This window comes from Homarus americanus, unplaced genomic scaffold (genome assembly GCF_018991925.1).
Source record: "Homarus americanus isolate GMGI-L3 unplaced genomic scaffold, GMGI_Hamer_2.0 scaffold22808, whole genome shotgun sequence".
NCBI classification, from domain to species: domain Eukaryota; kingdom Metazoa; phylum Arthropoda; class Malacostraca; order Decapoda; family Nephropidae; genus Homarus; species Homarus americanus.
Window position 1 is genome coordinate 16781 of NW_024715740.1, and position 12305 is coordinate 29085.

At 54.7% G+C, this 12305-nt stretch overlaps 1 protein-coding gene across 1 annotated transcript; it reads left to right on the plus strand.

The window, feature by feature from the left end:
• Positions 1-8461: 8461 nt before the first annotated feature.
• Positions 8462-12297, plus strand: LOC121857947 (putative leucine-rich repeat-containing protein DDB_G0290503; the record flags this gene model as incomplete). Its single annotated transcript, XM_042354189.1, has 10 exons — positions 8462-8542; positions 8972-9143; positions 9406-9773; positions 9909-10153; positions 10394-10541; positions 10645-10794; positions 10896-10999; positions 11122-11359; positions 11707-11841; positions 11983-12297. Coding segments are annotated over exons 1-10 (1956 nt in total), but the record flags the coding sequence as incomplete, so codon positions are not given.
• Positions 12298-12305: the final 8 nt, after the last annotated feature.

Here is a 12305-nt window from a genome sequence, read left to right on the forward strand (position 1 = left end):
AGACGACAACCTTCAGCAGCATGACGACAATCTCCGGCAGTGAGACGACAACCTCCAGCATCGTGACGACAATTTCCAGCAGCGTGACGACAACGTTCAGCAGCGTGACGACAATCTCCAGCAGTGAGACGACAACCTTCAGCACATTGTGATGGCAACCTCAGCAGCGTGACGACAACCTTCAGCAGCGTGACGACAACCTTCAGCAGCGTGACGATAACCTTCAGCAGCGTGACGACAACCTTCAACAGCATGACGACAACCTACAGCAGCGTGACGATAACCTCTAGCAGCGTGACGCCAATTTTAGCAGCGTGACGACAATCTCCATCAGCGAGACGACAACCTGCAGAAGCGTGACGACAACCTCCAGCAGCGTGACGATAACCTCCAGCAGCGTGACGACAACCTTCAGCAGCATGATGACAACCTCCAGCAGCGTGACGATAACCCGAGCAGCGTGACGACAATCTCGAGCAGCGGTGACGACAACCTTCAGCAGCAGTGACGACAATCTCGAGCAGCGTGACGACAACTCTCAGCAGCATGATGACAATCTACTGCAGCGTGACGACAACCTCCAGCAGCGTGATGACAATCTACTGCAGCGTGAAGACAACCTCCAGCAGCGTGACGACAATCTCGAGCAGCGTGACGACAACCTTCAGCAGCGTGACGACAATCTCGAGCAGCGACGACAACCTTCAGCAGCGTGATGACAATCTACTGCAGCGTGACGACAACCTCCAGCAGCGTGACGACAACCTCCAGCGTGATGACAATCTACTGCAGCGTGACGACAACCTTCAGCAGCGTGACGACAATCTCGAGCAGCGTGACGACAACCTTCAGCAGCGTGACGACAATCACCGCAGCGTGACGACAACCTCCAGCAGCGTGACGTCAATCTGGAGCAGCGTGACGACAACCTTCAGCAGCGTGACGACAATCTCAAGCAGCGTGACGACAACCTTCAGCAGCGTGATGACAATCCGAGCAGCGTGGACGACAACCTTCAGAAGCGTAACGACAATCTCGAGCAGCGGAACGACAACCTTCAGCAGCGTGACGACAACCTTCAGCAGCGTGACGACAACCTCCAGCACCGTGACGACAACCTTCAGCAGCGTGACGACAACCTTCAGCAGCATGATGACAACCTCCAGCAGTGTGACGACAACCTCGAGCAGCTTGACGACAACTTCCAGCAGCGTGATGACAACCTCCAGCAGCGTGACGACAATATCCAGCAGCGTTACGACAACCTCCATCAGCGTGACGACAACCTCGAGCAGCGTGACGACAACCTTCAGCAGCGTGACGACAACCTCCAGCAGCGTGACGACACTTCCACCAGCGTGATGACAACCTCCAGCAGCGTGATGACAATCTCCAACAGTTTGACGACAACCTTCAGCAGCGTGACGACAATCTCCAGCAGTGAGACGACAACCTTCAGCAGCGTGACGACAATTTCCAGCAGCGTGACGACAACCTTCAGCAGCGTGACGACAATCTCCAGCAGTGAGACGACAACCTTCAGCAGCATGACGACAATCTCCAGCAGTGAGACGACAACCTCCAGCATCGTGGACGACAATTTCCAGCAGCGTGACGACAACCTCGGCAGCGTGACGACAATCTCCAGCAGTGAGACGACAACCTTCAGCATTGTGATGGCAACTCTAGCAGCGTGACGACAACCTTCAGCAGCGTGACGACAACCTTCAGCAGAGTGACGATAACCTTCAGCAGCGTGACGACAACCTTCAACAGCATGACGACAACCTACAGCAGCGTGACGATAACCTCTAGCAGCGTGACGCCAATTTTAGCAGCGTGACGACAATCTCCAGCAGAGACGACAACCTGCAGCGTGACGACAACCTCCAGCAGCGTGACGATAACCTCCAGCAGCGTGACGACAACCCAGCAGCATGATGACAACCTCCAGCAGCGTGACGATAACCTCGAGCAGCGTGACGACAATCTCGAGCAGCGTGACGACAACCTTCAGCAGCGACGACAATCTCGAGCAGCATGACGACAACTTCTCAGCAGCATGATGACAATCTACCGCAGCGTGACGACAACCTCCAGCAGCGTGATGACAATCTACTGCAGCGTGAAGACAACCTCCAGCAGCGTGACGACAATCTCGAGCAGCGTGACGACAACCTTCAGCAGCGTGACGACAATCTCGGCAGCGTGACGACAACCTTCAGCAGCGTGATGATAATCTACTGCAGCGTGACGACAACCTCCAGCAGCGTGACGACAACCTCCAGCAGCGTGATGACAATCTACTGCAGCGTGACGACAACCTTCAGCAGCGTGACGACAATCTCGAGCAGCGTGACGACAACCTTCAGCAGCGTGACGACAATCTACTGCAGCGTGACGACAACCTCCAGCAGCGTGACGTCAATCTCGAGCAGCGTGACGACAACCTTCAGCAGCGTGACGACAATCTCAAGCAGCGTGACGACAACCTTCAGCAGCGTGATGACAATCTCGAGCAGCGTGACGACAACCTTCAGAAGCGTAACGACAATCTCGAGCAGCGGAACGACAACCTCCAGCAGTGTGACGACAACCTCCAGCAGCGTGATGACAACCACTGCAGCATGACAACAACCTTCAGCAGCGTGACGACAATCTCGAGCAGCGTGACGACAACCTTCAGCAGCGTGACGACAATCTACTGCAGCGTGACGACAACCTCCAGCAGCGTGACGTCAATCTCGAGCAGCGTGACGACAACCTTCAGCAGCGTGACGACAATCTCAAGCAGCGTGACGACAACCTTCAGCAGCGTGACGACAATCTCGAGCAGCGTGACGACAACCTTCAGAAGCGTAACGACACTCGGAGCAGCGGACGACAACCTCCAGCAGCGTGACGTCAATCTAGCAGCGTGACGACAACCTTCAGCAGCGTGATCACAATTCCAGCAGTGAGACGACAACCTTCAGCAGCGTGACGACAACCTCCAGCAGCGTGACGACAATCTCGAGCAGCGTACGACAACCTTCAGCAGCGTGACGACAACCTTCAGCAGCGTGACGACAATCTCGAGCAGCGTGACGACAACCTTCAGCAGCGTGACGACAATCTACTGCAGCGTGACGACAACCTCCAGCAGCGTGACGTCAATCTCGAGCAGCGTGACGACAACCTTCAGCAGCGTGACGACAATCTCAAGCAGCGTGACGACAACCTTCAGCAGCGTGACGACAATCTCGAGCAGCGTGACGACAACTTTCTGAAGGTAACGACAATCTCGAGCAGCGGGACGACAACTCCAGCAGCGTGACGTCAATCTCGAGCAGCGTGACGACAACCTCAGCAGCGTGATCACAATCTCCAGCAGACGACAACCTTCAGCAGCGTGACGACAACCTCCAGCAGCGTGACGACAATCTCGAGCAGCGTGACGACAACCTTCAGCAGCGTGACGACAACCTTCAGCAGCGTGACGACAACTCTTCAGCAGCGTGACAACAACCTTAGCAACGTGACGACAATCTCCAGCAGCGTGACGACAATCACCAGCAGCGTGACGAAAATCTCCAGCAGCGCAACAACAATCCCAGCAGCGAGACGACAACCTACAGCAGGGTGACGACAACCGTCAGCGTGACAACAACCTTCAGTAGGGAGACTTAACCTTCAGCGTGACGACAACCTCCAGCATCGTAGCGACAACCTCCAGCAGCGTGACGACAACCTTCAGGAGCGTGACGACAACAGCAGGAGCGTGACGAAAACCTTCAGCGTGAAGACAACCTTCAGCAGGGTGACGATAACCTTCAGCGTGACGACAACCTTCAGCAGGGTGACGACAACCTTCAGCGTGACAACAACCTTCAGCAGGGTGACGACAACCTTCAGCGTGAAGACAACATTCAGAGTCACACAACCTTCAGTGTGACGACAATATTCAGCGTGACGACAACCTTCAGCAGCGTGATGACAGTCTCCAGCATCGTGACGACAACCTCAGCAGCGTGAGGACAACCGTGAGCAGCGTGACGATAACGTCCAGCTGCGTGACGACAACCTCCAGCAGCGTGACGACAACCTTGAGCAGCGTGATGACAACCTCCAGCAGTGTGACGACAACCTCGAGCAGTGTGACGACAACCTCGAGCAGTGTGACGACAACCTGAGCAGAATGATGACAACCTCCAGCAGCATGACGACAACCTTCAGCAGCGTGATGACAACTCAGCAGTGTGACGACAACCTTGAGCAGCATGATGACAACCTCTGTAGTGTGACGACAACCTCGAGCGTGACGACATACCTTGAGCAGCATGATGACAACCTCCAGCAGCGTGACGACAACCTTCGGCAGCGTGATGACAACCTCCAGCAGTGTGACGACAACCTTGAGCAGTGTGACGACAACCTGGAGCAGTGACGACAACCTTGAGCAGCATGACAGACCTTGCAGTGTGACGACAACTTCAGCAGCGTGACGACAACCTCTACCAGCGTGAGGACAACCTTGAGGAGCGTGATGACAACCTCCAGCAGTGTGACGACAACCTGAGGCATATGACAACCTCTAGGACACAACCTAGCAGGATGACAACCTCTTGTAGTGTGACGACAACTCCAGCAGCGTGACGGCAACTCTCACCAGGTGAGTGACAACCTGAGGAGCGTGACGAAACCTCCAACAGCGTGACGACACCTCCAGCAGCGTGACGACAACTTCCAGCAGCGTGGACAACCTCCACCAGCGTGAGGACAACCTTGAGGGAGGATGAAACCTCCAACAGCGTGACGACAATCTCCAGCAGCGTGACGACAACCTCCAGCAGCGCGGACGACAACCTTCAGCAGCGCGACGACAACCTCCAGCAGCGGAAGACAAATTCCAGCAGCGTAACGACAACCTCCAGCAGCGTGATGACACTCCACAGTTTGACGACAACCGCAGAGTGACGACACTCAGCAGTCAGACGACAACCTCGCAGCGTGGATAATTTCCAGCAGCGTAACGACAACCTTCAGCAGCGATGACAATTCCAGCAGTGAGACGACAACCTTCAGCAGCATGATGACACCCAGCAGTGAGACGACAACCTCCAGCAATGACGACAACCGTCAGCGTGACAACAACCTTCAGTAGGGTACTTAACAGCTGAAACTCCAGCATCGTGGCGACAATCTCAGAAGCGTGACGACAACTAGGAGCGTATGAATCAGCAGGACGCACCCGGCAGTGGTGGGGTTGGGGGGGGGGTTGGGTGGGGGGTTTCAGCGTGACGACAACCTTTAGCAGCGTGACGACAACCTCCAGCAGCGTGACGACAATCTCAGCGCGTGACGACAACCTTCAGCAGCGTGAGACACCAGCGGACAACTTCAGCAGCGTAGAAAACCTTCAGCAGCGTGCACCTTAGCAGCGTATACAACCTTCAGCAGCGTGACGATTATACCTTCAGCTGCGACGACAACCTTGAGTGCGATACTTCAGCAGCGGACGACAACCTTCAGCAGCGTGATAACAACCTTCAGCAGCGCGGACGACAATCTCCAGCAGCGTGACGACAACCTTCAGCAGCGTGAAGACAACCCAGCAGCGTGATGACATCCTTCAGCAGCGTGACGATAACTCGGAGCAGCGTGACAACAATCTCAGCAGCGTGACGACAACTCAGCAGCGACGACAATCTCAGCAGCGTGACGACAACTTTCAGCAGCGTGATGACAATCTTCCGCAGCATGACGACAACCTCCAGCAGCGTGATGACAATCTCTGCAGCGTGACGACACTGAGCGTGACGACAATCTCAGCAGCGTGACGACAACCTTCAGCAGCGTGACGACAATCTCGGCAGCGTGACGACAACCTTCAGCAGCGTGATGACAATCTGCAGCGTGACGACAATCCAGCAGCGTGACGACAACCTTCAGCAGCGTGATGACAATCTATTGCAGCGTGACGACAACCTTCAGCAGCGTGATGACAATTCGAGCAGCGTGACAACCTTCAGCAGCGTGACGACAATCTCCAGCAGTGTGACGACAACTTCAGCAGCGTGACGTCAATCTCCAGCAGCGTGACGACAACCTTCAGCAGCGTGACGACAATCTTCAGCAGCGTGATGACAACCTTCAGCAGCGTGATGACAACCTTCGAGCAGCGTGACGACAACCTTCAGCGCGTTGGGCGACAACTCCAGCAGCGTGACGACAACCTTCAGCAGCGTGACGATAACATCTGCAGCATGACGGCAACCTTCAGCAGCGTGACGACAATCTCCATCAGCGTGACGACAACCTGCAGCAGCGTGACGACAACCATGCAGCGTGACGACAACCTCCGGCGTGACGTATCTCCAGCAGCGTGACGACAACCTTCAGCAGCGTGACGATAATCTCAAGCAGCGTGACGACAACCTTCAGCAGCGTGACGACAATCTCCATCAGCGTGACGACAACCTTCAGAAGCTTAACGACACCCAGCAGCGGAAGACAACCTCCAGCAGCGTGACGACAATCTGGAGCGTGACGACAACCTTCAGCAGCGTGACGCTTGGGGGACAACCTTCAGCAGCGTGACGACAACCCAGCAGCGTGACGACAATCTCGAGCAGCGTATGACAACCTTCAGCAGCGTGACGACAACCTTCCAGCAGCGTGACGACAATCTCTAGCAGCGTGACGACAACCTCCGCAGGTGACGACAATCACTGCAGCGTGACGACAATCTCCAGCAGCGTGACGTCAATTCCAACAGCGTGACGACAACCTTCAGCAGCGTGACGACAATCTCCAGCAGCGTGACGACAACCTTCAGCAGCGTGACGACAATCTCGAGCAGCGTGACGACAATTCTGAAGGTACGACAACTACAGCGTGACGACAACTCAGCAGCGACGTCAACCTCGAGCAGCGTGACGACAACCTCAGCAGCGTGATGACAATCTCCAGCAGACGACAACCTGCAGCAGCGTGGACGACAACCTCCAGCAGCGTGACGACAATCTCCAGCAGCGTGACGACAACCTTCAGCAGCGTGACGACAACCTTCAGCAGCGTGACGACAACTCTCCAGCAGCGTGACGACAACCTTCAGCGGACGACAACCTCCAGCAGCGTGATGACAATCTCCAGCAGCGTGACGAAAACCTTCAGCAGCGTAACGACAATCTCAGCAGCGTGACGACAACCTCTGCAACCTCAACAGCGTGACGACAACTTCAGCAGCGTGATGACACCTCCAGCAGTGTGACGACAACCTCCGACAGTGTGACGACAACCTCCGAGCAGTGTGAGGAGCAACCTTGAGCAGATGATGGCACCTCCAGCAACATGGCGTAACCTTCAGCAAAGCGTGATGATGCCTCCATCAGTGTGGCGACAACCTCGAGCAGCTGATGACAACCTCTTGTAGTGTGACGACAACCTCGAGCAGTGTAGCGACAACCAGGCAGCATGATGACAACCTCCAGCAGCGTGACGACAACCCAGCAGCGTGATGACAACCTCCAGCAGTGTGACAACCTCAGCAGTGTGGCCAACCTCGAGCAGTGTGACGACAACCTTGAGCAGCATGATGACAACCTCTTGTAGTGTGACGACAACTTCCAGCGTGGCGACAACCTCTACCAGCTGAGGACAACCTCGAGGCGTGATGACAGCCTCCAGCAGTGTGACGACAACCTTGAGCATGATGACAACCTCTTGTAGTGTGACGACAACCTTGAGCATGATGACAACCTCTTGTAGTGTGACGACAACTTCCAGCAGCGTGACGGCAACCTCCACCAGCGTGAGGACAACCAGAGCGTGACGAAACCTCAGCGTGACGACAATCTCCAGCAAGCGTGACGACAACTTCCAGCAGCGTGACGACAACCTCCACCAGCGTGAGGACAACCTTGAGGAGCGTGGGCAAACTCCAACAACGTGACGACAATCTCCAGCAGCGTGACGACAACCTCCAGCAGCGTGACGACAACTAGCCAGCAGCGGCGACAACCTCCAGCAGCGTGAACCAAATTCCAGCAGCGTAACGACAACCTCCAGCAGCGTGATGACAATCTCCAACAGTTTGACGACAACCTTCAGCAGGTGACGACAATCTCCAGCAGTCAGACGACAACCTTCAGCAGCGTGACGACAATTTCCAGCAGCGTAACGACAACCTTCAGCAGCGTGACGACAATCTCCAGCAGTGAGACGCGACAACCTTCAACAGCATGATGACAATCTCCAGCAGTGAGACGACAACCTCCAGCAATGTGACGACAACCGTCAGCGGACAACAACCTTCAGTAGGGAGACTTTAACCTTCAGCGGCGACAACCTCCAGCATCGTGGCGACAACCTCCAGAAGCGTGACGACAACTTCAGACGTCACGACAATTTCAACAGCGTAACGACAACCTTCGGCAACGTGACGACAATCTCCAGCAGTGAGACGACAACCTTCAGCAGCATGATGACAATCTCCAGCAGTGAGACGACAACCTCCAGCAGCGTAGCGACAACGTCCAGCAGCGTGACGAGAATCTGCAGCGTAACGACAATCTCGAGCAGCGTGACGACAACCTCCAGCAGCGTGACGACAATCTCGAGCAGCGTGACGACAACCTTCAGCAGCGTGATGACAATCTCCAGCAGTGAGACGACAACCTTCACCAGCGTGACGACAACCTCCAGCAGCGTGACGACAACCTTCAACAGCGTGACGACAACCCTTCAGCGTGACGACAACCTTGCTACGTGACGACAACCTTCAGCACCGTGACGACAACGTTCAGCAGCGTGACGACAAGCTTCACCAGCGTGACAACAACCTCCAGCAGCGTGACGACAATCTCCAGCAGCGTGACGACAATCTCCAGCAGCGTGACGACAATCTCCAGCAGCGTAACGACAATCTCCAGCACCGTGACGACAACGTTCAGCAGCGTGACGACAACTTCAGCGTGACGACAATCTCCAGCAGCGTGACGACAATCTCCAGCAGCGTGGCGACAATCTCCAGCAGCGTAGTGACAACCTCCAGCAGCGTGACGACAATTTCCTGCAGCGTAACGACAATCTCGAACAACGTGACGACAACCTCCAACAGCGTGACGACAATCTCGAGCAGCGTGACGACAACTTTCAGCAGCGTGATGACAATCTCCAGCAGTGAGACGACAACCCAGCCAGCAGAGGGCGACAACCTCCAGCATCGTGACGACAACCTTCCAGCAGCGTGACGACAACCTTCAGCAGCGTGACGACAACCCAGCAGCGTGACGACAACCTTCAGCAGCGTTCCGACAACCTTCAGCAGCGTGACGACAATCTCCAGCAGCGTGACGACAATCTCCAGCAGCGTGACGTCTCCAGCGTAACGACAATCTCAACAGCAAGACTGACAACCTTCAGCGAAATGTGACGACAACCGTCAGCGTGACAACAACCTTCACTTTGGAGACTTTAACCTTCAGCGTGACGACAACCTCCAGCATCGTGGCGACAACCTCCAGCATCGTGGCAACAACCTCCAGCAGCGTGACAACAACCTTCAGGAGCGTAACGACAACAGCAAGAGCGTGATGACAACCTTCAGCAGTGTGACTTTAACCTTCGCCATAACGATAACCGTCAGCATTGTGACGACAACCTCCAGCAATGTGACGACAACATTCAGAAGCGTGACGACAACCTTCAGTAAAGTGACGACAACCTTCATCGTAAAGACCACCTTCAGCAGAGTGACGATAACCTTCAGCGTGACGACAACCTTCAGCAGGGTGACGACAACCAGCCAGCAACTTGACAACTTCCAGCAGCGTGAAGACAACCTCCAGTAGCCCGACAACCTTCAGGAACGTGACGACAACCTACAGCAGCGTGACGACAATCTCCAGCAGCGTGACAACCTCCAGCAGCGTGACGAAAATCTCCAGCAGTGTGATGACAACTTTCAGCAGCGTGACGACAATCTGCAGCAGCGTGACGACAACCTTCTGCAGCGCGACGACAACCTTCAGCAGCGTGACGACAATCTCCTACAGCGTTACGACAACCTCAACAGCGTAACGACAATCTCCAGCAGGGTGACGATCTCCAGCAGTTTGACGGCAACCTTCATTGACGAAAACCTTCGGCGTGATGATAACACTTCAGCAGAGTGACGACAACCTCCAATGTGACGAAAAACCTTCCAGCGTGACGACAACCTTCAGCAACGTGATGACAACCTTCAGCAGCATGGCGACAACCTTCAGCAGCGTTATGACAACCTTCAGGAGCGTGACAATAACTTTCAGCAGCGTGACGACAACCTTCAACAGCGCGACAACCTTCAGCAGCGTCGATGACATTCTACAGGCGTGATACATAACCTTCAGCAGCGTGCGACAACCTTCAGGAGTGTGAAGATAACTTTCAGCAGCGTGACGACAACCTTCAAGCGTGACGACAACCTTCAACGCGTGATGATAACCTTCCAGCATCGTGAAAACAATTTTAAACAGCGTGAGACAACCTTCAACAGCGTGACGACAGCAGCCAGGAGTGTGAGAAGATAACCTTCAGCAGCGTGACGACAACCTTCAACAGCGTGACGACAACCTTCAGCAGCGTGATGACAACCTTCAGCATGTGAAAACAATTTTCCAGCAACATGACGACAACCTTCAGCAGCGTGACGACAGCACCTTCAACAGCGGGGCGACAACCTTCAGCAGCGTGACGACAACCTTCAGCAGCCTCACGATAACCTCAAGCAGCGTGACGACAACCTTCAGCAGCGTGACTTTAACTTTCCACGTGACTACAACCTTCAGCAGCGTGACGACAACCTCCAGCAGCGCGAAGACAACCTTCAGCAGCGAGACGACAACCTTCAGCAATGTGACGACAACCTTCAGCAGCGTGACGACATATCGGAGCGTGACGAAAACCTACGGCAGCGTGACGACATCTCCAGCAGCGTGACGACAACCTCCAGCAGCGTGACGAAAATCTCCAGCAAGTGACGACAACCTTCAGCAGCGTGACGACAATCTCCAGCAGCGTGACGACAACCTTCAGCGTGACGACAACCTCCTGCAGCGCAAAGACAACCTTCAGCAGCATGACGACAATCTCCAGCAGCGTGACGACAACCCAGCAGCGTCACTTTAACTCAGCGTACTACAACCTTCAGCAGCGTGACGACAACCTCCTGCAGCGCGAAGACAAAATTCAGCAGCAGAACGTAACCATCCAGCAATGTGACGACAACCTTCAGCAGGGTGACTTTAACTTACAGCGTGACGACAACCTCGAGCATCGTGACGACAACCTCAGCAGCGTGACGATAACCTTCAGCAGCGTGACGGAGCAACCAGGGGCGTGACGACAACCTACAGCAGCGTGCGACCAATCTCCAACAGCGTGACGACAACCTCCAGCAGCGTGACGAAAATCTCCAGCAAGTGACGACAACCTACAACAGCGGCGAGCTTCAACTTTCAGCGGCGCTACAATCTCCAGCGTGACGACAACCTTCAGCAGCGAGACGACAACCCAGCAATGTGACGACAACCTTCAGCAGGGTAACTTTAACTTTCAGCGTGACGACAACCTCGAGCATCGTGACGACAACCTCCAGCAGCGTGACGATAACCTTCAGCAGCGTGACGACAACCTCCAACAGCGTTACGACAATCTCCAGCAGCGTAACGACAATCTCAGCAGCGTGACGACAATCTCCAGCAGTTTGACGACAACCTTCAATGTGACGAAAACCTTCAGCGTGATGACAACCTTCAGCAGAGTGACGACAACCTTCAATGTGACAAAACCTTCAGCGTGACGACAACCTTCAGCAACGTGATGACAACCTTCAGGTGACGACAACCTTCAGCAGCGTAATAATTACCTTCAGCAGCGTGACGACAACCTTCAACAGCGTGACGATAACCTTCAGCAGCGTAATAGTACCTTCAGCAGCCTTATTAAAATCTTGAGCAGCGTGACGACAACCTTCAACAGCGTGACGACTGCCTTCAGCAGCGTGACAACAACCTTCAGCAGCGTGACGACAACCTTCAACAGCGTGGCGATAACCTTCAGCAGCGTGACGACAGCCTTCAGCAGCGTGCAACAACCTTCAGCAGCGTGATGACAACCTTCAGCAGCATGGCGACAACATTGATCAGCGTGATGACGGCAGCCAGCAGCGGCGACAGCACTTCCAGCATCGTGAAAACAAACTTCAGCATCATGACAACAATCTTTAGCAGCGAGAGGACAACCTTCAGCAGCGTGACGACAACCTTCAGCAGCGTGATGAC